The sequence below is a fragment of the Seriola lalandi genome, unplaced genomic scaffold, assembly GCF_002814215.2.
Source record: "Seriola lalandi dorsalis isolate HSWRI2012SDOR001 ecotype SW California unplaced genomic scaffold, Sedor1 jcf7180002054409, whole genome shotgun sequence".
Lineage (NCBI taxonomy): Eukaryota > Metazoa > Chordata > Actinopteri > Carangiformes > Carangidae > Seriola > Seriola lalandi.
The window spans coordinates 331,036-357,276 of record NW_019524962.1 but is presented as its reverse complement, the minus strand read 5'-3'; the positions used below and the strand labels follow the sequence as shown (position 1 = coordinate 357,276).

Sequence of the window (26,241 nt, the reverse complement as noted above, 5' to 3'; positions counted from 1 at the left end):
AAAACGTCATAGTATAGCAAGGCATAAAAACGTCATAAAAAAGTCATAGTATAGTAAGGCATAAAAAGTCATGAAAACGACATAGTATAGTAAGGCATAAAAAGTCATGAAAACGACATAGTATAGCAAGGCATAAAAACGTCATAGTATAGTATGGCATGAAAAGTCATAAAAACGTCATAGTATAGTAAGGCATAAAAAGTCATAAAAACGTCATAGTATAGTAAGGCATAAAAAGTCATAAAAACGTCATAGTATAGCAAGGCATAAAAAGTCATAAAAACGTCGTAGTATAGCAAGGCATAAAAAGTCATAAAAATTACAATATAATAAAACATAAAAAGTCATAAAAACGACATAGCACGGTATGGCATAAAAAGTCATAAAAACGTCATAGTATAGTAAGGCATAAAAACGACATGGTATAGTATGGCATAAAAAGTCATAAAAACGTCATAGTATAGTAAGGCATAAAAACGACATGGTATAGTAAGGCATAAAAAGTCATAAAAACGTCATAGTATAGTAAGGCATAAAAACGTCACACTAAAGTAAGTAAAGAAAAAAAAACGTCATAAAAATGTCATAGTATAGTAAGGCATAAAAAGTCATAAAAACGTCATAGTATAGTAAGGCATAAAAACGTCACACTAAAGTAAGTAAAGAAAAAAAAACGTCATAAAAATGTCATAGTGTAGTAAGGCATAAAAAGTCATAAATATGTCATAGTAGAGTAAGGCAAAAAAAAAGTCATAGTATAGTAAAGCAAAAAAATGTCAAAAAACGTCATAGTATAGTAAGGCAAAAAAAGTGAAAAAAAACGTCATAGTATAGTCAGGCAAAAAGTGCCAAAAAATTACATAATATAGTCAGGCAAAATAAAACTTGAAAAAACATCATAGGCATAAAACGCCAAAAAAACGACATAGTATAGTAAGGCATAAAACATCATAGCATAATAAGCTATATAACGCCAAAAAGGGACATAAAATAGTAAGGCAATAAAAAGTCAAAAAACATCATAGTGTAGTAAGGCATATAATGCCAAAGAACAACGTAGTAAAGTAAAGCAAAAAAAAATTGAAAAAATGTCATAGTATAGTAAGGCATAAAATGTCATAGTATAATAAGCTATATAACGCCAAAAAACAATATAGTATAGTAAGGCAAAAAAAAAAAGTCATAAAAAGTCATAGTATAGTAAGGCAAAAAAAAAAGTAATAAAAACATCATAGTATGTAGTAAGGCATAAAATGTCATAGTATAGTAAGGCATAAAATGTCATAGTATAGTAAGGCATAAAGCGCCAAAAAACGACATACTATAGTAAGGCAAAAAATGTCAAAAAAACATCATAGTAAAATAAGGCATAAAGTGCCAAAAAATTTAATAATATAGTCAGGCAAAATAAAACGTGAAAAAACGTCATAGGCATAAAACGCCAAAAAACGACATAGTATAGTAAGGCATAAAACGTCATAGTATAATAAGCTATATAACGCCAAAAAGGGACATAAAATAGTAAGGCAAAAAAGTAAAGCAAAAAAAGTCAGAAAACATCATAGTATAGTAAGGCATAAAACACCAAAAAACGCATAGTATAGTCAGGCATAAAACATCATCGTATAATAAGCTATATAACGCCAAAAAGGGACATAAAATAGTAAGGCAAAAACTTTTTTAAAAAAGTTCATAGTATAGTAAGGCATAAAACGCCAAAAAACGATATAGTAAGGCATAAAACGCCAAAAAACGATATAGTAAGGCATAAAACGACATAGAATAGTGAGGCAAAAAATTTTTAAAAAACATCATAGTATAGTAAGGCAAAAAAAAGTCAAAAAACATCATAGTATAGTAAGGCATAAAGCGTCAAAAAACTACATAATATAGTAAGGTATAAAAAATGGAAAAAATGTCACAGTATAGTAAAGCATAAAACGCCAAAAAATAACATAGTATAGTGAGGCAAAAAAAAAGTCATAGTATAGTAAAGCAAAAAAATGTCAAATAATGTCATAGTGTAATAAGGCATAAAAAGTCATAAATATGTCATAGCACAGTAAGGCAAAAAAAAAAGTCACAGTATAATAACGCAAAAAAAAGTAATAAAAACATCATAGTACAATAAGGCATAAAATGTCATAGTATAGTAAGGCACAAAAAAAACGACATAAAAATGTCATAGTATAATACGGCATAAAAACGTCATAGTATAGTAATACAAAAATAAAGTCATAAAAATGTCATAGTAAAGTAATGAAAAAAAAAACGTAATCAAAACGTCATAGGTTAGTAAGGCCTAAAAAGTAAAAAAGTAAAAACTTTATAATATAGTAAGGCAAAAAATGTCTTAAAAACGTCAGTATAGTCAGTCACTAAATGTGATAGTACAGCATGTCATAAAAATGTTAGTTTAGTAAGTCATAAAAAAAAAATCGTAGTATGGTAAGTAATTAAAATGACGTATGTCATGAAAATGTCATAGTGTAGTATACATAAGATTATATCAAAATCTAGTATATGTCTGGATCTACGGTCAAATCCTCATGTAACGACAAAATCTCCAAACATAAATGAAAAACTAAGACTGAGCTGTGATTTCAGGTGTACTACTTATAAACACTCAGAGAGAAAGTTAGAAGTGACACACTTACTTTCTTATAGTTAGTAATTTTTCAGGCCTTAATTACAGCAATAGTGAGAGAGAGACAGAGTAAGAGGATGATACGCAGCAAAAAGGCCACAGGACAGATCTATTCTCCAGAGAATAATAGGTTTCTATTAGAAACAGGTCTTCATGTCTTACTCCCTCTGTTTGATACGTGGAGTATGAAGCCTCGTTACCGATGACTTCCTCTTTCTCCTTCCCTCTCTCCTGCTCTCTCTGCTCAGTGTTTTAAGTTTAGTTAAGTTTAGTTTGCCTCCTTTAGTAATAATGATACATGTAAAGAAAGTAGTTTATTTGCTGTAACGGAGGAGAGGAACAGTGTTTTTGAAGTGCTCCACTCTGCTGACCAGAAGTATCATCACTCAGTCAGACAGTCAGCCAGCCAGCTGGTCAGTCAGGGACATTCGTAATTATAGGGCTGGCCCCACTGTTGTGGCCCAGCCAAAAATTACTTTAGAAGACGGGTTAGTGTTTGTTTTGTCTGTATCCATAAAACTTACAAAGTGGTGATTATGTAAGTTTTCATGAGAGTTGTAATTTTCAAAGTTAAAATCACAAAGGTTTAACCTCCTAGGACCTGGCGTCCACATATGTGGACCTCACATTTTGGGTTCTCTAGACCAAAATACTAACTTTTTTTCAACAAGGGCCTGGTGACCACATATGAGGATATTATACTGCCACTCAGTAATCGAAATTTAAAACTAATGTCCTCATATGTGGACATCATTTTTCTCAGGTCCCAATCAGCCTATATAGCAAAGAATAGAGCTCGGGTCTTAGGAGGTTAAATATCAAAAGGTAGTGAAGGTTCCAACATGGAAAGTATCACCAAGAACACACTTAATTTTTTCTTAAAGTTCAATTAAATAAATGCTGAATAAGAGATTGCCTTAGTTACAGAAGTTACAGAAGCTAGTGGGACAGAGGGTTACCCAGATCTATAATTATATAATGTCAGAAACGTCTTAATGGGCTTATTCAACACTGTGCTTTATGACTGCAAGACATTGTGACAGGAAAGGAAAAATGAAAGACCGCAAAACAATAGAAGATGACTTTCCATTTGTATAAACATCTTTTATTGGATATTTGGACAACTTAGATCTGGATTTCTGCCCACTTCTCCACTTCCTCAGAAGAGTCACTGATTTGGGCTCTTGTCCAGTTCAGACAAGTTGGTTTCTGGTTACTGGTAGTGCTGTTTCTGTCCATTTCAAAAGTCTACACTTGGTCCAGTCCATCCAAACCATGTTTCCTACGATGACGTTACAAGAATAAACAATGAGAAAGTTGTATTTGATGTACAAACTGTTACAATGGTACAAACACATATGATGTTGGTATGGTAAAAACATCAGTGCCAATGGGCAATTTTCTGCGTAACATTCAAAACCTCTCAAAACTGTTGTTTACTTGTGCCTCATAAAACAATATTTTTTAAAATACGCTTAAGTTTTACATCATAAAAACACACATTGTCAGGTTAGCAGATGAATAAATCTACATACAGTGAAGGATCAGAACCTTGTGCTGATCCATCATCCAGTCATTACACATGAACATTTTCCTGTACCTCTGTGCCTTTGAAAACCTATCAATAAAAGATCATATATTTATTATATTTACTCAAATGTTTTGGGGTATGTGCATTAGTTAAAACAACACTTTTCACAGGTTCTTATGCGAAACAAATTTTTTCCACCATTTATGATTCACGATCAAGTATACTAGGACAATGGTTTGTAAGAATTACCTACAATGTTGATTAATTTTTCTGTGAAATTGTGATATTCCCCCAAAATCATGAGAACACGAGAGTTTTAAAAATGTTGTGACAAAGGGCAAAAGCATTAGTTTAATAAAAAAAGAAAAGAAATTAAAGTGCGAGTTAATCTGCGTGAAATAACAGAATGCATTGTAATATGAATTCCTGCAAAGCCATTTCTACAGAGCCAAAAAATATGCGATCTTGGCCAAAGTCCTGTCCCAGTCTTCTAAGTAGCCTCTGTTTACTAGCTTCTCCAATGGTTTTCTAAAAAAGGATTTCTTTCATCAGTTGTCTAAAAAAGAATATTTTCTATCCAAATAAATGGGTATCTACTATAGCGTAAGTGTGGGTAATAAGATTAAATTTGATGAAAGATTAAGCTAGCTTCCCATTTTTATGACTTGTGAGTGTTGACATCATTGCACAAGATGATCGCTGCTGTCTGTGTTCTTATTGGAGATTCCAGCTGTAATAAATAAAAAACACTAACAACACAAAATAGAAAGAAAGCTTCATTTCCTCAAAGAAATTTATACTACATAGCAAGCTAATTGTTTGCTATAAACTAATGGATTTTGAACAAAGTATTGACTGACTTAGCTAAGCAAAGCTAAGCTAAGCTAAACAAAATAAAACCCCTTTAGAATTTTTTCATGGTTGTAGTGTATAACTTTGGGCAAAGCCAAGCTTGCTGCTTCCCACTGCTTCAAGTGTTTATGCTAAGATAGGCTAACCACATTGGTATTGATATTCTCATTTAGACCTCAGCAGAAAATTTGATTTTAAATAAAGTATGTACGTTTTTGCTTTTTTTAAGCAGTTTTGAGCTCCAAGTTGGATTTGTCAGACCTTTCAGAAAAATGTGTTTTCTAACTTATATGTTGAGGTGAACTTGTACTGAACGCTAACAAGTAATTACTAAATGTTTCTTAAATTCAACAGGCACTAGAATGTTACTTCTGAGTATGAAGGTAGAGCATGGTAAGAAAATATGTTTTATAAACACATTTACGGTTTCCTGAAACACAGAAAAAGACCTTTATGATTAAAGTTACAGAAGCTAGCATGACAGAGGTTAGCTAGGCAAGCGGACCATGGACTGGGCTGCACCAGCTATTCATAAATCCATTACTAAATTTGAACAAGAAGTCCTCCCAAGTAACTACAAGCTAGTTTTAAACTAGTGATTTAATAAATTAGACTGCATCATTACAAATTAATGACATGAATGTCTTAGTACTGTACATACTTTAATGTGTAACAAGAACGCAGCACTGTCCACTGTAGAATTACAAGCCGGCATTACTTCCAAAAATGACAGTTTTAGAGACGTAGTATTAGTAGTAGTAGAAGTATTTGTTTCAGAGCTAGTAGTATTCATAGCTTAGAACAAGCAAGAAATATCTGATTATGCTGACCTAATGGTTATTTGTTACTTGCATAACATTTTATAATTTCAGGTATGTTCAAAATCATGATTTGCATCGTTGTTGAACAGTTTTATCAGTTTGGCAAAATTTTGTGACGAGAAAGTCCTTATTAAACACTTTACATTAGAACAAGGCTAAGTTTTAACTTACCAGCAGCTGGTACAACTAGCTCCTGCCCTGTCTTCAGAAAACGCTGCACTTTACTTTTGTTAGCCATGCACATCTGATACTGATTTATTAAATGGTTTCTGAGAAGTTACAACATTAATCCCGTTTGTTTGGTTTTGAGAATTAGATTCCAGAACAACATGGTTGATCATAGTGATGGTGTAAATTTGTATTTGCACAAGCTTTAAAAACATTAGACACTACCAACTTTGCCATCTCTAAAATACTTACATACAGCTCCTGTTTTCCATTGTGGTCTTCCAGTTCATAACAAACAAGCAGTAAACTTCCTATGTGCGCTTCTAGACGTCTTTTTTGGCTTTTCCTTCCAGATCTACTTTCAGTTCTACTCTTTAAGGCACTCGCTGGTGGCAAAAAGAAGGCAGAAAGAAGCAAGTGTTGGGGGAGAATTAGAGATAGAGACGTTTTTAAGATATAAGCTGCGTAAAATATTGTTTTCAACATACATCTGATGTCTTATATTTTACATTTAATACACTATATTTGTAGAGTGAGTAGAGATTGCGCTTTCAGGTCAGCAACACAATGTGAAACATTTTTTTTTCAAAAGGATTTAAAGATCTAAACATTAAAACAAATGTGGCAGTTTGCTTTGAAAGCTGGTGAAACTTTGCGCAAGGTCTTCTGACATCTGAACATCTGAACCGACATTGAAAACAACCTCCAAAAAGTTTCACATTTCCACAGTTTTTATAAAAGTACCACCAGATTATTTAATACACAATTGTTTGTTCCCCTCATTTCTGGCTACACTCATCAAACACACAACTCACTTGACAGTCCAAGCTTTGGAAATTACACACACTACAACACACACAATAGTTACTTGAAGTTATTTGGCACGGAAGTGGCTTTCATAAGCAAATTTCTGAGAAAAAAATGCCCAGAAGAAAGCTTATGAGAAGTAAAAAAAGAAAACAGGCTAAGATGTGTTTATTTCAGTCTTTGTATCTGGAGGTCATGTGGTGCCAAATCTGGTCAAAAGCTTGCGGTGTATCCATCCACAGTTTAAGGAATTCGAGACATGAGTACAAAGATACAGCACCAGCCTTAAGGTCGTATTGCTTCAGAATTTAAACATGCAGTTTTTAAGATCTGAAAGCTCATAGGAATCAATAATACCAGCTTCCACTGAAAAACCCCAAAACAAAACACAAAGCACTTCTGCAGTGAGAGAAATCCTTCTTCCCCAAAAGACATTGGGTTTATCATTCAACTTACAAACTGCATATTTATTCTTTGATATTAACTCAAGCACTACATAAAGCACGTCGTCTGGGCTCAGAAGGCAAAGAATAATGCAGATAATGATTCTATGGTGACGATGACTAATATGTGGCTTCAGAGAAGATAAATGAGTTCATTTACACTTCAGCTGTGTAATGGTACTTAAACCCAAAGACTGTTGCAGATCTTCTAATAACTCATTTACAGAGTGGTTGATAATATACATGATCATATTGTTTATGTATTTAAAATTTAGTTTTTTCTCCCATATCTCTCTGTAACAGTTGACATTAACATATTTCATTCCCGAGAGCTAAAAACAAAACCAGCCTATTTCCGATTAAACAAACCTCATGAACATTAATGAAACATTTAATGGACAGAATAAGGAGAAGGCAATAATCAGGAGGCACATGCATATCCATGGAGTTGTTGCAGGTGATAGGAAACAATTATGTGCACACAGGCATTTTTGTACAATAATATGGAAGACTTAAAATACAAAAATAAAAACAAATAAACTAAAGAAATAAAGTGAAATACAATAAACATAATATTATGTATTTCCTTTTTATGTATATAATTACGGTCATAATTTTAAGAAATTGTTAAAAGAAAAATTATTTGTCTTAAATGGCTGAATGAATTGTTTTTCATTGCAACATGAATTTCTATGCCAAATTAAAATATTGTATTTTACTTTATTTTTTTATTTGATATGGTTTTACGCATTTTAAATCTTCCATGGATAAGGGCCATTCATTTTTTGGAGACATTCATATTTTTGGCTGTGTGTTTTAAATGTATTGTGCCTGCTTTACTCTGGTGAAATCAGTCTGTGTCTGGTAAAACTGATTGAATGCATATTTTTTTTTGGCAATGCATGATGGAGGAATATGACCTACAGTATAATAACTGGATTGAATACATTTTAACACTTAACCACCTTAATTTCCGATAAATTTTAAGCATTTTTGAAGGATCCACGTATACCCTGTCTTCAGAACACACTTAAGTAATTTCTTCTAATGTGTGCAAACAGAAAAAAAAATGCAGCAATATCTATGAAGGGAGTATTACAAAAGAATTCAAATCATACATAGTATAAAAACAAAAACAAGTCTCACTTAAAGTGTTTGGCTGTTTAGACCACATGATTAGGCAGTCATGATTTTTCACAGAAAGTAAAAACAAGCTGGTCCTCACCACATACTTACGCACAGCATATGACATCGTGGACCACTCAGATTAACACTTAATGAAAGCAAGAACTAAGTGGAACTGTAACAGTCCGTTAAAAAGATAAATTTCATGTTGTATATGGAAATGCAAAGCCTCTGCTTAAAGCCTGCACACAAAGAATAATACTAGACAAACTAAACAACATGAAATTATTCAGCTGCGATTCGAATCAACAGCACAGTGTCATCAGCGTAGAAGCACATACTGCAGCTAATCTGATATGATTTGGCCATGATACAAGAAAAGCCTATGTGGTGGTTTGATTTTTGGGTTTAAATTAACTCATCGTACCCTGAATATACTCTCCTCAGTTGTGCCGTCAAGACCATTGATTGGCCAGTGGTATGTACCGTAGTGGGTTTTCATTGGTTGATTATTTTTACTTAAGCTCGCTTCCAGGTAAAAGTTCATCCAAGCATTTTCATGCTTTAGGATGAGAACTGTTCTCTGCTGCTGACAAGTGATCAGATTTCCTAGTTACCATTTAGAATGGAGACAAGACAAACTGACCTCAGATCAGCAGTAAGTAAGTAAGATGGGAAAAGTGGTCACAACGCCTCCAGTACTGTGCGCTTCCAATCCCAACTTCCAAAAAGGGTTAAGTGGCAAAAAGAAAATACTTGGTGATGTTTTTTTTTTTTTACTCACTCACTCATATTCTTCAGTTATCCAAAAATCTTCAATCTTCATTCCTTGTGTGGCACTTTCTTTCTTTAGTCCCTATATGGTAAAATCAAAATTTGTGGTGTAGAGAAGCCAAACACGGAAACATCGTCCAGCTAGGTCCGAGGATTACACCAACCGAGCACCCCTAGCTACCATTATAAAAATAACCCTTTGATTTCACAGAGCTCCCATCTGCAGCCATATTACGGTTGCCATTTTGCATCCCTCCTTGGTGTTTGTTTTGGGATGCCAAGTGGAAGTCCGCCATACAACTGCAGCAGATAGCTCTTTACTTTCCACCACTCTGAGCACATTTTAACACTTCATTTGTCCAAAATCTCCAATCCTCTCCCCCCCTGGAGTCCCATACCTCCTCCCATTCAGTACTTATATGGTCAACAGCTTCCTGTGGCTCCACTAGCCCCTCCCACTTCAGTCCTTATATGGTCAAACATTCTGAAGAGTCCGCAAGCTCGTCCTCTTTTGAGTCCTTAAATGGAAAACAACATCCTGTGTTTTAGTAGCCGTTAGCTCCTCTCCCTGACCCCTCCATGAGGTCAGAGGTCAAAGGTCAGTGACCTTGTTCTCCAGGGCGGCAGCGATCTGTTGGAGGCGGAGGGTGAGCTGTTTATTCTGGGCTGCTGGATCCTCGTCCAGTGACTGGATGATCTGAAAAAGACGATAACGCAAACCTAAGTCATTCATTTATTTCTCTCACAACAAAAACAGAAGAATTTAACTTCCGTAACAGAAATGTATCTGTGCACAATAAAGTTTTGAAAGTTGAACTTTTCTCACCACATCGTAGTACTTGCTGGCGTACTGGTACAGTTGATGTAAGGCCACCTGGGTGTTCAGCTTGTCTGTGTGTTGCTACAGAGCGAAAGCAAATGTTCCATAATAAAACACTATGTTGCCATTTAAATGTCAAGTCAGTTACGTGTGTAATACGGATACGATACAAAAATACCCACAAGCTTCCTGATACATCTGTTACATATACATAGAGTATAGTATGTACATAAAGCTGTATCTGACAGTTCACTGGAGTCTAGTGTCCACAGTCATCTTCTCTAGTCTTTGGACTACATTCACCAGACAAGTTTTGCTGATTCCATAATTACATATTTTCATACAGTGCTTGACTGTGCACACACTCCAATATTAAAGTCATTTAAAGATAGAGTGGCTGATAAAATTGTTCTCTATATGAGTAGATTATTTAAACTCCCCAGCTCTCGGCTGCTGAGCAAAAAATGTAATTTTATACACTGCTGAGAACATTTCCTATTATATATTATTATTATTTTATTATTACATGACTAAGATCCATTTTGTTGTTGTAGCTGGTCAAGATGGAGCAGATTTTAATGGGATTTCATAACTATCTATCTATCTATCTATCTCACACACATACACACATACACACACACACACACACACACACACACACACACACAAACACACACAGGGAATGTGTCATACCCTGGACACCTCAGCGAGGTGTGTATTCATGTCCTGGTCACTGACTGGAACCATCTGTCTGATGCCCTTGTAGTAACTGGGAAAACACACAAACAGTCAAAACATCTGATCAGTCATTTACAGAATCTAATTACATCAAGTGATCAAAAATTTGTATCAAAAACTTCATAACATGCTGCGATATGTTCTGTTTTTGTGGAAATCGTCAATTTGTGGTGAAAAATTATTTGAAAATTATTTATAAATCCTTTATTCATTTCATGTACAGAGACTTTACAGCAGCATCAAGTCACATCTGACAGTTTTAATAGATATCTAATGAATCTAAGACCAGTCACCAGTAAATTACACCTGGTCAGTGAGGCGTTCAATACCTTTAAGACCTTCCAGGACAAGCAGGAACACACTAGATATTATTGCACCGTCTTTTAATTTCGTTTCTTGTTCATCGCTCTACATTAATAACACACACACATCTATTCATTTCCTGTACATTTGGTGTAATAAACTCACTCATCCACCATCTTCTTGTATGTGGAAATCTCTTTTGCATAGAGCAGCTTGTTGCTGGGAGACTCCTGCAGTCATTGAGAGAGAGAGAGAGAGAGAGAGAGAGAGAGAGAGAGAGAGAGAGAAACACACAGATAAAAAGACCTTTGGTCATTTCTCAGAATCATTTTAATTTCCACAACTTTGTTCTGTGTGAAGTGAAGATGTTTTCCAGAGAAAATCCTCTCTCCGTTGCTCCTGTGCTGTTAATTATAATCAGTCTGTGATGTTCAAATGGTCCTTGGTTCATTTTGTGATTAAGTGTTGCAATTAACTCTTCTGCAGCCAGTTGTTGGAGCGGTGTGAGCCTAAATGCCACAACGGATTAGCAAGATAGTGACGAAAATTAAAAGATGTATCCGGAGCGCTGACCGGGAACCGCAACATCTCTAGTGAGCATCCAGGCATGAACCTTTGTTGCATTTCATTACCCATCTCTGCTTCCTGTCATTTCCTGTCTACACTCCACGGTTGACTGTCAAATAAAGGCATAAAATACATCAAAAATACTTTTAAAAAATGATTGAGATATGGAAATCCCGTTTATATCAAAGAATTAAAATATACATTAAAAAAAAGAAAAGTTAGTCATGATGAACAAAATGCTCAACATTGTCTTTTTCTGTCAAATGTCTTATATCCATTGCAAATAAATGTATCAGAATCACAGTAAACCACTGATCGCTGAGTCCATCATACATCCATGGCTTCACCGCGAGGAGCTGCTAATAGCTAATACGGCTGATCCCATGTTACCCCACTTCTCCCAGTGTGAGTCAAAGACAATAAACTGTGTGTGTGAACTGACTCTGCTGAGCTTGTGCTCCGTCTTGGTGCAGGCGTCCATGAAGGTCTGAGAGATGACGTGCAGCGACGCGTCCACCACCTCCGTCACGTGGACGTCGAAGATGAAGTGGGGGTTCCTCAGGATGTTCACCCAGAACCGCAGAGGCAAGCTGAGGAAACAGGAAGACTCGGTAATTGGAAACGAAAAGTTGGCTAAGATTTGTCAAAGTTAATTTGGTTTATTGTCTTGCTCCACACCCACTGTGTAGTACTTCATCACCGTGTGGAAGCTGAAAGTTTTATTCCTAAAAGAAGTACAACACTCAGAACAGTGAAGTATTCTGGTCAGTTTCAGACTTTTTAAGGACCTGCTGACACGCTGTTTCCCTTCCCTCCTCCCTCCATCCTTTCATCTCTCCCTGCCGTCTCTTCCTTCCCTCTACCTCCACAGACCGTAACCCTCGTCAATAATTCAGCACAGACGATGAATATTTCATTGTCCAACTTGTTTGCGTGCGAGTGTCTTCCTGATGACTGACAGGCCAAGCTCAAGGCCAGTTTGAAAGCAGAGACGTTAAAGAAAAAGCAATCTCTTTGTCTCTCTGTCTGTCTTCTCTTCTTCTTCTTCTCCTCGTCCGTCTCTGCCCTGTCATCATTTATCCATCCCGATAACAGCCTGCCAATTAAATCAGGCTTTCATGTGGTCGGCTGTCTGGTTTAGCAGAAACGAGGACATAATTACACTCTAGTTTAGTCGATGAGGTGTAACTCACACGCGCGCGCACACAGCTCGAGGAGCAGTGTAATTATTTCTCTTTGCAGGTCGTATCTCCTGCAGAGATTCAGAGAAGCTTTGAAGAGACGCTGGCAGACGTCGGATCAGTTAAAGAGTCACACATCAGCCGGCGGGAGGCGTTCACTGACAGTAGGATCCACGCGGCGCTGATCGAATGACGTCAAACAGAGTCTTAAGTCTCCCACTTACACCTGGTTCTTCACCTGGACTCTGATCACATGTTTCACTCGACTCTGTGTCTATATTCCAGTCTTCTCCGCATAAACGATATTATCTATGTTGTACAGCAAAAGTCATTTTTCAAGCAAAAATTCTGATTTATCACATGTGAGGATCTATTTTTTTATATCAATGAAAACTGAATCTTTTTTGTTTTGGGACAAAACAAATAATTGAGTAAAGAAATTTAAGTGTAAAAGGCAAATTTTTATATTTTCTGATGAAAACAGTGAAAAAATGTGGATAAAATGAAAAAACTAAACTGTAACTAATCATCGATCACAAACTAATGAATGATCAATAATTTGGACTCTCTGTTTAATATTTCTGCTGCAGTGGAGCTGATTTGTCTAAGAACATGGAAACTAACCCTCAGGAACAAACTTCATTTCTTCAGAGAGATCTGAAGAAAACTTTGGCTCTACGTATTTATGTTTTAATTTTTGCTTATATTTGTTTAGATCAGTGTCTTTGTTGAGCTGAATATCTGCACCTGCCTTAGTGGAGCTTCAGGAGCCATGATACAGATGTGCTCCTCAGCATTTAGACAGGAACAGATCCACAGATACTTATATTTATCCTCTAACACCAGCCTGACATCATCTCATGCTGCCTGTCTCCAGTAACTGTCAGAGCTGATGCAGTGAAGCGCTGAGCTGAACTGAAGCTGCTTGTTATTTCCTGCACACCAGCTGACAACTGGCCAGATGTTGTGAAAGGATAATTTTCACATCTGTACTGTAGATACTTCCTACTACAAACTGTGAGCTCTGACAGCAACATGAATGTGTGTGTGTGTGTGTTCTGTAACCTGTTGGTCTTCCAGATGTGCAGCGTCTCCTCTTCCACGTTGTCGTGCCTCAGCGCCTGCTCGTCCAGGAAGTCGAAGAAGTATTTGACGGCAGGAGGGACGACGGAGCTCGAGCACAACACACTGCGGAAGAAGTCGTCCACAAACTGCTGCAGGGTTCCCTGTAAGTTACATATACAATTATATAGTGATTAAAATGAAAGTTTTTCAAATTAAAACAACTGTCTATATATGATAAAAAAGACAACAACTACATCTGAATGCTGTATCCTGCGTTTATATATTCATATTAATCTAGCAGATAACACTTTATTGTGAAATTCGTTATCATGTTTTCCCAATTAAGTAGTCTTAGAAAAAAGAAAAAGAAAAAAGCATGTAAATTATGCCGTAATTATTCAAAACACCAGCACTGATTAAAAGATTTCAGTAACAGAGACCTGATACCTTATGACAGATAAATATCCAATAGCGTCTCTCTAGGAAAACACTGACTATAGATACTAACACATATTATATTATTTACCCAGAAAACGTGCAGACGAGTTTGCTGTGTTTTCACAACAGTAACTTGTCTTTAACAACTTTGCCGTATTGAGCATTTAACAGCAGAATATAAACATCTCATTAATGGTTTATAAGTATATAAGTGTTTATTAATGCTGCTCTGCTGTACCAACAGAAAATGAATGACAATATTAAAATAAAGCCGTAATTATATAAAATAAATCTTTATAGGAGATGAAATAATTGCTGACAAATGCTGCACATTAAGAAAAACCTCTGGAGAGTTGCGTTTGTTCTATCTACTAGTAACTGGGTCGTATGTACTGGAGTAAAAAGTGTAAATGTGAAACAGAATGAAATTGAAAACCTGTATAAAGGTGGTGGTTATGTTGGGTGGTTACCTTGACGGAGAGCAGCCTGGTCAGGTAGATCTCAGTGATGGCTTTGGTCATGGCCTTGTCCTTCATGCTGCCTCTCTTTGACTTCACCTCATCGATCTCATCCGCCGGTCGCACCAGGTGGAAGGTGTTGTCGTCCTCCAGCAGAGCGTTTTCTGTACACGATGGCAGAGACAGAACATGTAACACCGCCGGCTCCTTCGTTTATACCATACCCTGACCTTGACCTTTGACCCTTGACCACAAAAATCTAATCAGTTCATCCTTGAGTCCTAGTTTATTCACCTGTGGAAGATTTATTTGTCTATTTTCTTAATAAAACGTCTCAGTGTGAAGCAGAGAGTTGAATTCTCCCATCAGGTGAAAACATTTTCAATCACAGTTAAAACTTTTCAAATTAGACCAAAGATCAATTTTTTTCAAAGTTTTTCATCCGTCAAAAAACACAAATTTATTTTATTATAGTTTTTCTGAGAATTTGAAAATGTAATTTCAGAAGTAACAACAAACTACAGTCAAGTAAATATAAAAACCTCAGAGTTATTTTACACCTATGCCATGAAGTCTTCAGGGTGTGTGTGTGTGTGTGTGTGTGTGTGTGTTCGTACTCTCTTCTTGGCTGTCTTGGTGCTGGTGGAAGGACTGTGTGTGCAGAACTCTGGACAGAACCAACGTGGCGTTATCCCGAACCTGCAACACAACAACCCGGAGAAGAGAAGAAGAAGAAGAATGAACCTGATTCTCTGCGACTGAGCTCACTGTTATTAAAGCTGCGTCCGTCCGTCTCGCAGCAGCTTCCTCCATAAATGATTTTCTTTAAATGTCAGAGGGGAAGCTGTGGGAGTTTGTTTTAGCTCCTGTTGGTTTCCGCTCAACGTGAGGAGGAGTCTCGTGTGACTCGACATTTCTCTGCACTTCAGCTTCTGCTGGTTTCAAAAGTCTGAGCTCGACTCGCGGAAGCAAAGACGATTAAAAAACATCAGAGTGCAGCAGGAACCTGCGTCTCTCCTGACTCACTTCACCACAGATCAGACTGTGCCGCTGATCTGTCAATTGTTTTTGTCCTTAAAAATGTCCAAACATGTTCGGGTTAAAATCACATCTGACTAAGGAAAGCAGCGATTCCTCAAACTGGAACCAGATCAAGTTCTGATGAACTGATTATCAGTTAACTGACATACACATACATACAAATTGTATGTATTTATATACGTTTTTCTTATTAATTTCTCATTAAACATGTCACTGTTTATAATGTCAATATATATTGACAGGCTTTTTGATGGATATATATTCATGTAACAATATAATACACATTGACACATATGTCAATATATGGAACTGTTCTAATTTCTAATAGGTTTCATATATATTTTTTTACATTTATGTTTTTATTTTATATGAACATATATTTCATATATGGAAATTCAATATATGTGCATATATTACATTTGCCTATAGGAGAATAATTTGATAATTGATGAATGAACTTAACATTTCAGATCTACATGAAATACAGAAAATAATGTAACAGAGTCCTAATCACAGAATAATATTAATATTATTATTAATTTTGTGTGATTAACTTCAACGTGTGTTTTTCTCAGCAGTTCACTTTCAAATTATTTCAATAAACCAATTTCATATTTAATCCCTGTGTTGGAAAAACAAGAACCTTTTCTTATAACACTTTTAAATTAAAGTGCTGAGGTACAACGGTTCAAATCTTCATATGAAGCTTCAGTAGAGGAACTTATTTTGTAAAATAAAATCAGATTTGACTGAAAACGTGGAGCTGGAATCTGTCTCATCGAGATTCCTCCCTGATCACAGCTGGTAAATATGTCTTCATTTCTGTTTTAATATTCAACATCTGGCCAGAGAAACCGCTCCACTGAGGTGAGGAGAGTTTCACTCAACAATTAGAGAGGAAATCTGAAAAAAAGAGAAGTTAATTAAGCCCCATTCAGACAGGATTAACGTTACAGAGAGAGAGAGAGAGGGTGTGTGTGTGTGTGTGTGTGTGTGAAACGTTCACTGTGCTCCTCTTAATTTAACTCATGGTTGCAGACGGCGTTTCACCCACTGGGAGATGAAGGGATCTTTGGACATTAAGCAGGACAAAGGCAGAGAGACACAAAAAGACAAAAGCCTCCCCAGAGGGAGGAGAGAGGGGGAGAGAGGGAGAGAGGGAGAGAGGGAGGCGGAGAGTTGAAGGGGAGGCAAAGAAGCTGCGTGAGGTGAATTTGAGTCAAAACATTTTCAAATCCCACAGACAAAAGTGCATGAGGCTGAACTCACGTTGTAATGAGCCAGAGTGTTGAGTCTCTTCCAGCGCCCCTCTTTCTGGGAGGTCAGGTCCAGGTCGGACAGGATCTGACCGGTGGAGCCAGGACGCCACTCTGAGGACGCACCAGGAAACAAACTTTAATGTGTGTGTGTGTGTTTGTTTTTATAATACAAGAGGTCGACCATGAGCGAGCGAGAGAGAGCGAGAGAGAGAGAGAGAGAAAACATGCTCAACAAACACTTATAAAGTATTCAACAGACGCTGATCTGATTCTACAACAGGACAAATAACAGATTCAACTCATATCATTTTATTTGTGTTCTGATTCACCATTTATTTAAAAGATTGTATCCGTGGTAACCGTACTGATTAATAAAGGACGTGTGAAACAACTTCCATCATTTATCAGAAAATGTTTCTTTTCGTCGTCGCTCATTTTTTCATTTTAATCTGCATCATGAAAAATGTCACAGTCTGTCGTCTCGGCAGAAAACACATTTTCATCAAGTGTGAGATACATTTAGATAAATTCTTCTTTTATTTACATAAATTCTACTTTTCCTGAAAAAAGAAAAGACGAGGAGACGAGCTGAATCTCTGTTTTACACTTTCACAGTCTGTATCTGATCTTTGTGTTCAGTCCATAAATATAACTGTAATGACTTGGGTTCAACTAAATAAACCTAAGCCACAGTGAGGGGCTGCTACCGGGATGCGTAGTTGACGCGTCGTCATGAGGTGGCTCCATATGATAAATCAAAACATCCGACTTGTGCTTCCGATTATGATGTATTTATTTACCATGTAACAAAACAGCCTTTGGTCTTCACTCACATACGTTGTACCAATAACTTACATGAAAATAAACAAAAGGCTTAAACATTGGGCTCTGAACGGCGACGGTCAAAAACTGTGTGCTTCTCCCCGGTAAGCAACACACCTGAGGAGTAATTGCCTCCTCTTCTACTTATACATTTCATGTGTTGCCATTCAATACGCCACCTACTGTGGCAACCAGTGCATTACTCTAACACACACAAATACAAATGGCTCTAACAATAACTATAAACTTTCACTGTTTTAGTATTTTTATTGTTTTGCCTCCACGTCTCACTGTAACCCTGCAGTTCCCCCACAGACCTGCAGGGGGCGACACACTCTTGGTTTGTGACAGCAGTATAATTTATTGTAATAATAATAATTGTCAATAACAATATGTTTCGGTGTCTCACCCAGAGCGACACTCTCCACCTTCGGTCTCTGTGAGTACGGCAGATTCCTGTAGACCTGATCGATGATCTTCTCCTTCACCTGCAGAACAGGAAGTTCAGACTTTAAATGCTAACAAAAAAAACCTTGATGCTCCTGATGTCGAGGTGAAGTGAAGTGAAGAAACACGACCTGCGATGACATAAACAAACGCACCTGGGAGATGGTGTCACAGTTCAGCACCTTGACTGGAGTCACATCTGGTCCCTCCCCGTGCACCAACACCTGCAGGGTCTGACATCACAAACACCTCGTCAGCCAAACACTAACCCTGATCAGACAGATGTGAAGAGTGCAGCCTACAAACCGTGGAGTGAGAGCAGATTATAAACAGCTGAAAGAAAAGTCTGAGGTGACGTCTTCACGTCCTGTTGAGTCCGAAACACAAAGATTTTCAGTTTACAACCAGATAAAACAGAGAAAAGCTGCAAATCCTCACATTTGAGGAGCTGTAACCCCTCAAGAAATCACAGTGGGAATTTTGTTTCTGAACTACTTTTGCCTTTTCCAACATCCACAGCAACAGTGAGTGTTGATCTAGTCCAGTTATGACACCGAGCCACTTTAGGGGGGGAAAGCTCTGCTGACACTGCAGGAGAGGAGAGATGATGTGACACTTCACATGATGCATTTTAATGCTCATTGCTCCCTCAGAAAGCCCGAACCCCCCCGACAGTACACACTGATCACAGCTGCCTCACTGTGGATGTGGATTACCGCTCAGACTCCAGCTGTGGTTGCTGCGGATACGTCTACAGAAGCCGTGTGCGACGACTCTTTACTGCTCCTGTTGACATTAGTCTGGAAAGATCTCTGAGGATTTGAGTCGGCGCCGCTTCTATCGGATGTGACTCCGACACACACCACTCAGCCCCTGTGTGTAGTTCAGTGTTGCATCCATTACGGTTTAATGTGTCACAGCTAAAGTCGTAATCAAGGCTGCACTCTGTCTCAGTTAGTGACACACATACGTTAACTAACTAGTACAGTTCACGCTGCGGTATCAACCAGCTGCAGTCTTCTACATAATAAGTAATACAGTGTCATAATACGGCTCAGCTTTTCTCCGTGGGAACGGCGTCTTCTTGCAGATCGCTTTAGTTTTAACTATGAGCAGCTGATTGGGGAAAACTGTTCACCTCAGCCTCCGATGATCCATTTACGCTTCATGTAGAATATTTTCAGCAGGTTTATCTTCCCATGAAAACAGCACTTTCTTTTTGGTACTTCATTTTATTTCAACCGCTTAACTACCGTATTCTTACGCACTGTATTACGCCGCTTTCTGATTCACCCAGCTGACCTGTGGCTGCGGCGTAATACTGTAGGCTCGTGCGTAGGATGAAAAATGTTGTACCAAAGGAAGGTGCTGTTTTTATTCTACATGAAGCGACAGTTAAATGTGTATTTGATTGTTTCAGTGGGTGTTGTTAAAAGTTGTTTCCGGCCGTCCCCGTGCACAGCAACACATCGCTCTGCTAGTCTGCTGGTGTTTCCTGTCGTCTCTCCTGACCGGCAGCGCGCTGATCTGAATCTACTCCAGGAAATACAACCGACTACTGCGTGACTACCTCACACAACCTCACGTCAAATAACCTGAACTATCCCTTTAATTCAGAGCGGGAAATATCAGGCATTTCTCTTGATGATTCTCTGAACGGCTGCAAATGCATCACATCTGACAGTTAAATCTAAATAAAATCCAATATTAAAACCAACACAACAGATTCAGCTCGTTATATAAGAGGTTGGTTTGTTTGTTTGTTGGTTTTCACACAACAAGCACTGAGCCGACATTTTGGCGCAGATCCGGATCATTTACTGTGAATTTTAAACTTTTTTTTCTATGAAGTCTGGTGTTCGCTGTTTGACGTCGGCTTTGCCGGAGGTCCACACTCTCCGACTGCACTTCCAGTTTGTATCTGGTTTCACTTGAACTGCTACAGATGTGACACAACAGAAGAAGCTCATCTAAGAGGTTTACCTGGTGGGACTGCAGGGTTAGCGTCGGGGGCCGAGCCAGCTGGGAATAATGTGTACACTCAGGAAAAAAAAAGTTTTTCCTGTTGTTCTCCAACACTGTGTGAACGCAGCATGAGCTGTTCTCTGGCCCAACATCTAAATTCTGATTTCAGAGGCTTTTCTGTTCTGACAACAATAAAGTCTGGAGGAAACTCTGAAAACTTACCAGTTTTTTTTTTTTATGCATAAAAAAGGGATTTAAAAACACAGAATAAATCCCAAAGGAGGAAATAAGAATTTTTGATCTAAAAAACACAGGCTCTGGGCTTCAAAGTCCAGACATGCTAAACTGAGGAACACTGAACACAACAGAGTGTGTGTGTGTGTGTGTGTGTGTGTGTGTGTGTGTGTGTGGTGTGGACCAACCAGCACGGAGTACTCGACGTCGTCCCCCAGCAGTCCTGTATCGTTCAGGGTGTATTTGGCTTTCTTCATCTTGGCGTCCACCGGGCCCTTCTCCACCTGGTGCTTGAGGGCCTTGAACAGTTTGTATAGCGGCTCTCCAGCTGTGTCCTGATACCGAGATACAAACACACCACATGTTGCTTCGACAGGACCCGATATCAGCCTTTTATTTAACACCTGGTGACTGAGACGCAGGTTCACCCCGTCTGCAATTCCTCAAACATTATCATATATTGAGAGCGGTGCAACAAATCAAACGCTCCCGGCTCACGGGTTTCAAAATACTGTAACATTTTCTATAAAGTAGAACTGGATTTTTATTAATTATTTATTATTTTTAAATACAAAAAACAGAAGTTAGTGACAATTTCTGTCTATTTAAAGGATTGAAATAAATACAATAAAATAAGTGTAATGGTGACATGAAGTAAAAATATCTTCTGCATATCAATAACAAAATAAGTTTCAGTGTCCTGCAGTCTGAATGTTGCTTGGGTTGGGGGACTAGCATCAATCGACAATCACAGGAAGAAGAAGAAGACAGTGTTTGTTATGAGAAAGTTCAGGAACATCAGTTCAACACATCTGCTGTCGTCGTCCGTATCAAAACGCCTGAAATCGACCCCGAAAAAACACAAAAGAAAAGAAGAGAAACTGCAGGTACACTGAACAGGTTTCATTTTCTGAGTCAATTATAAGTGAAGGAGCAGGAAAAGAAGCGGAAAGGCAAGAAGAAGAAGAAAGACAGGTAAGAGAAACAGATTGAAGAGAAAAGGAAATGAAAAGAAATCAAAAGAAAAGAGAAAACAACATGAAATAAGTGAGAAATCTGTGTTACCCTGAGGAACTGATAGAGACAGATGGACATCCAATTACAGAGCATCCTCTCCACCACCGTCTCTGACCTGCACACACACACACACACACACACACACACACACACACACACACACACACACACACACACACACAGAAGAATATAGATAAAAACATTACGACCGTGCAGCAGCCACAAGAAGCCACTTTCCCATCATGGAAAAATTTCATTATAAATAAAAGCTAAATAAATATTTTCCAGACTTTTCTGGACTTAAAGGTTTGACTTATTCAGTTGAACTGACTTTATTGACATGAACATATTCAGACACAGTTCTGTGGAAAAGAACAAACATCACATTCACAACATCATCAAGAAAAAGAAAAAGATCAAATAAATAGAGCTTTCTGCATTTGAAAATTACTGTTAGTGATTTACATTTAACATCTTTGAAATGATCCAATCTGCAACTATTTTAATATTTTTATATATATATATATATATAGATAGAAAATATATTAGAAAGATATTTTCTTGCTCGAGCTCCAGCGTGAGGATTTTCTTTTCTTCTGATTCTGTAACTGCAAACTCAATATTTTTGATTGTCGATTACACTAATTCTTTTTTTTTAGATATGTAGTAATAAAACAAAATAAAAATAGGTCGAGTCACCTCCTCAGCATGAGCTTGGGGTTCTTGCTCTGCACGTGTTCGTCCATCAGCTCCAGCAGCAGCGTCCTCATGATGTCCGTGTAATACTCCAGCTTGCCGTGCAGCGCCACCGTCAGCAGCGACGCAAAGTAACCACGAGCGCGGGCGTTGAAGTCCGGACGACTCTCCAACGTGTGGATGAACTACGGGCCGAGAGGAGAGGGGGGTGGGTTTCAACATTTACAGATCGATACAGAACCGATTAGTGATGGTATTAATTAGGTCATGTGACCTGAGAAGAGAGGAAAAAGAAGAAAGAAAGAAAGAAAGAAAGAGTGACAGCTTCAGACTCACGTTGATGAGAAAGGTTTTACTGTTCAGCAGGTTGGAGAACTGGTTGAGCGCCTGAGCCACGATGGCCCTGCGGGCTTCTGGGATTTGTATTTTTTGTGTGATCATGGTGTCGTTGGCGCCTCCCTCCTTGGAGGGCAGGAAGAAGTTTCGGTCCGTGTAGGTTTTGTAGTCGAGGAAAGGGATCCGGGCCTCGCTCAGGTCGCTGGTGTGGTCCTCCATCTCAATCATCAGATCTGACGGACACAGAACAACCACATGGATTATTGATTATGGATTATTGATTATGGATCAGGACTGAATCAGCTGCCTGTTCACTCTCAGCCTGATTCTCTGTTCAATATCTAAACATGAAAATACATTTTACTATATATATGAATAGAAAATAATTAAGCTTTATTGGAATTGGATTTTATTGGATTTAAATTGGAGGCATCCTTTAATATCCCTTCAGTCATGTGACCTCACAGCTGTCAGGTGGCCGTACCTGTGAACTCTTTCTTGCAGCGATCTCGGACGCTTTCCTCCAGGTTCTCCAGTTGGTGTTTGACCTTCTCGTATTCTCGTTCTGCCTGTTGACTCTTCCTCCTGTTACAACGCGCACACACACACACACACACACACACACACACACACACACACACACACAGAGGGAGATATTTCAACACACAGAAAAACAAACACGTCTCTGTGTGTCCACATGTTGGTGATAGTCTAGTCGAACCTGTAGCAGTAGACGGACACGGCGATGAAGAGCAGCATCGGTACGATAACGGCAGGGATGATTATGGCCAGAGGAATGTCGTCTTTTCTGGCGTAGTAGACTGAACCCACGATCCACTCGCCGTGACCGAACTTCACCTGCACAGAGACACACGTCAGACTGTTACCTCCTCTTCAGGGTGGTCGAAACAAATACATCTGAAAACCTGTGAAATGGAAAACCCGGGCGTGTGGCCGGAGCCTGTACGTGGATAACTTTTTACAGGCAGAGCGACGTGTTCTTGTGTTTTTTGAAGAGCAGCTCTGAGTTTCTACTTTTACAGCTCAGTGTGAAATTAGACTTTAACATGCTGACACAAAGATAAAGGCCAACAACGGGAGAACATGGACGCCATCAGCAGAGGAAGACCCCGGTGAAAGCTCATCAAATGGGCTGTTGTAATGTCAGCTACAGGAAGTGGGAAGTGTAAGTCACACTGAATGACACCAGTGTGTTTCATGTCTTCAGCCCCCCCCCCCCCCCCCCCCCCCCCGGGAGCCGCTTGTCTCTCTCTTTTGTCTTTTTCCTGCTGAACGTCCGTGTCTGTTACAGTCTCATATCCTGTCATGTCCCGACGGTTAAAGCGATGTCTGCCGTTGTCACGGCGAATCCTCGTTCCCTCATCTCGCTCTGTGATGTTAATCCCGTCCGAATGGGGGCTGAGAAAATTGAAATTTTTTGGTTGTGTGTTTTTACCACTAGATCCAGCAGGTCGTTGGCTGTGTCTCTGCGCTGGCGTTTGGACCTGGCTCTGGGCTGCGACGAAGGAGCCTCCAGGATCAGCTTATCGTCCTGCACAGAGTCGACGGGAAGAGGGAATGAAAACATGAATCAAACACATGTTGTTGGTATGAAAAGAAAAGAGATCATATCACCTCATATTTATATATTACATCATATTATTATTATCATCATATTACCTCCCTCTTCAGGTCTTTACACTGGACAGGAAGTTGTTGGTGGTAAAGATGTGAGACTAAAGGGGGCGGAGCTTTTGTGCTCAACCTGCCCGAGGAACTTTGAAAAACTTTTAAATATTTCACATATTTTTACGTTTCTTACTTGTATTTCTATTTTTATTGTTTTATTCCATGTGTTTGTTGTTTGTTTTGTCATTTTATCCCGCTGAAGCTCTTTGTAAACTCTAAGTGCTTCAATAACCTTTATTATTATTATTATTATTATTATTAATTGACCATCCACCAACTGTGATATAAAACAGTGTTTCCCAACATTAATTAAATCAGGTTAGAAAACTCAGTGTTATGTTTTTCATCCTCGCTCCTGCTTTGATAATAATACGCTTCATCACCTTCCCTGATGCACTGACTTGAGTTTTTATTTGAATAGCATGTGGTGCTGCATCACTTTCATCTCTTCAGTCGAAGTATTAATCATCATCATTGAATTTCTCACCTAAAAATAAACTACAGAGAAACGGCAGTCTCATGTGTTTTTACACTTAGAACAAAAGGGTCGTCAGGTTTTATTTTTCCTGTCAGAAAGACGGATGTTTTACTGCTCAATAACTTATAAAAACGAATAAAATGAAATAACTAATACGAGTTATTATAGCACCACTTTAGAATAAGACTTCCCTTATAAAGGATGTTTATTATTAGGTTATCAATTCAGTTGTTAACACTTTTATTAAATCATAAATAAACAATTATGAACAAGTTATAACACAATTTTTATACATTGATGCCGGCTCACTATTTGGCAAGATCAAGATAATGCTTACTGCTCATTAATCTGACTAATGAGTTACTCTTATTGTTAAGTGTATAACGCATCATCATTATATTATAAATGGTAGTAACTCATTAATTAATTAGTAAGATCTTCTTGCCAAATAGTGAGCCAACATCAATGTATGAAAACTATGTTACAACTAGTTTATAATTGTTTAACCGAATTAAAAACTTAATTTTAAACCATTTTTAAATCCTTTATAAAGGGTGGTTTTATTGTTAAGTGGTACTTTTAATAAAGGTCCGTGTGTTCACCTGCAGGATGTTAACGTGACAGGAGGCGTCGCCAACGAACGCCTGAGCCTCTTTGGCCGTCATCGCCTTGGAGAAACCTCGACCCTGAGGAGAACAACGGAAAAAGAGAGAGAGAGAGAGAGAGAGAGTGAACTCCACAGATTGAGAGACGAAGAGCGAGTGTGAAGTGTGAATTTAAAGCGCCCCCCCCCTCACCGTCACGATGATGATGCTGGTCTCGGTGATGACGTTCTTGGCGAGCTCGTTGAAGCTGGGGTTGGGGTGGTAGTCGAAGTTCTTCAGCTCCTCCATCCCGTTGTCCAGGTAAAGGTACGTCCTGAGGGACTGGGTGTCGAGGGAGGCGTTCACCGACGGAGAGTAGAACTGCAGGACGGTGTCGTTCTTACTCAGAGTGTCCTGGACAAACTGAGAGAGACGAGAAGAAGAGTCGGTTTAACCTTCTCCGTAACGGGGTTTTACTTTACTTCACTCGGTTTTTCTTCAAATGCAAACGAAAGGAACCGTTATAGGATCGAATTGTAAGATTTTATTCTCGTAAATTTCAGATTTTCTTTCCCTCAACGTGGCCCTGATGTTCGTCCTCCAGAACCCCAGAACACTGAGTTTACTGTAGGACAAATCCTCTTAGTGGAGAAGCTGGAACCAGAAACATTTTGTGTCGGCTCGTTGTTTATCAGTCGTGCTCCGGTTCACTCTCACAGCCTCGTGCAAGTTCACTACATCAACTTGAAAGGTGACGATCTTCACATCTCTCTGCTGCGCCCATGTGGCCAAATCAACAAACAAACAAACAAACAAATAAACACACCAATCACTAACTGCATGTTTGAATATAATCTTTTAGCATTTTCCTCTGATGTTTTAAAGTGTCTGGATTGGACGCCAGATTTTAAATGCAGGTGTAACTTTTACTTCAG

The 26,241-nt window shown here is 38.3% G+C and overlaps 1 protein-coding gene across 2 annotated transcripts in view; it reads right to left on the bottom strand.

The window, feature by feature from the left end:
- Nucleotides 1-3,736: 3,736 nt before the first annotated feature.
- Nucleotides 3,737-26,241, bottom strand: part of LOC111657673 (plexin-B2-like) — a 173,682-nt gene continuing 151,177 nt past the window's right edge. For both annotated transcript variants that reach the window (XM_023409950.2, XM_087175041.1), the window contains 20 exons: nucleotides 25,520-25,729; nucleotides 25,325-25,408; nucleotides 24,012-24,107; nucleotides 23,277-23,413; nucleotides 23,040-23,140; nucleotides 22,556-22,788; nucleotides 22,223-22,404; nucleotides 21,572-21,638; nucleotides 20,695-20,841; nucleotides 18,463-18,540; nucleotides 18,270-18,348; nucleotides 17,049-17,149; nucleotides 15,356-15,437; nucleotides 14,751-14,902; nucleotides 13,843-14,003; nucleotides 12,039-12,186; nucleotides 11,195-11,259; nucleotides 10,682-10,757; nucleotides 9,995-10,069; nucleotides 3,737-9,865 (listed from right to left, as the gene is read on the bottom strand). In XM_023409950.2, the coding sequence (XP_023265718.1) occupies nucleotides 9,761-9,865; nucleotides 9,995-10,069; nucleotides 10,682-10,757; nucleotides 11,195-11,259; nucleotides 12,039-12,186; nucleotides 13,843-14,003; nucleotides 14,751-14,902; nucleotides 15,356-15,437; nucleotides 17,049-17,149; nucleotides 18,270-18,348; nucleotides 18,463-18,540; nucleotides 20,695-20,841; nucleotides 21,572-21,638; nucleotides 22,223-22,404; nucleotides 22,556-22,788; nucleotides 23,040-23,140; nucleotides 23,277-23,413; nucleotides 24,012-24,107; nucleotides 25,325-25,408; nucleotides 25,520-25,729 (2,379 nt within the window). In that variant the 3' untranslated portion in view covers nucleotides 3,737-9,760. The remainder of the gene's footprint in view (nucleotides 9,866-9,994; nucleotides 10,070-10,681; nucleotides 10,758-11,194; nucleotides 11,260-12,038; nucleotides 12,187-13,842; nucleotides 14,004-14,750; nucleotides 14,903-15,355; nucleotides 15,438-17,048; nucleotides 17,150-18,269; nucleotides 18,349-18,462; nucleotides 18,541-20,694; nucleotides 20,842-21,571; nucleotides 21,639-22,222; nucleotides 22,405-22,555; nucleotides 22,789-23,039; nucleotides 23,141-23,276; nucleotides 23,414-24,011; nucleotides 24,108-25,324; nucleotides 25,409-25,519; nucleotides 25,730-26,241) is intronic.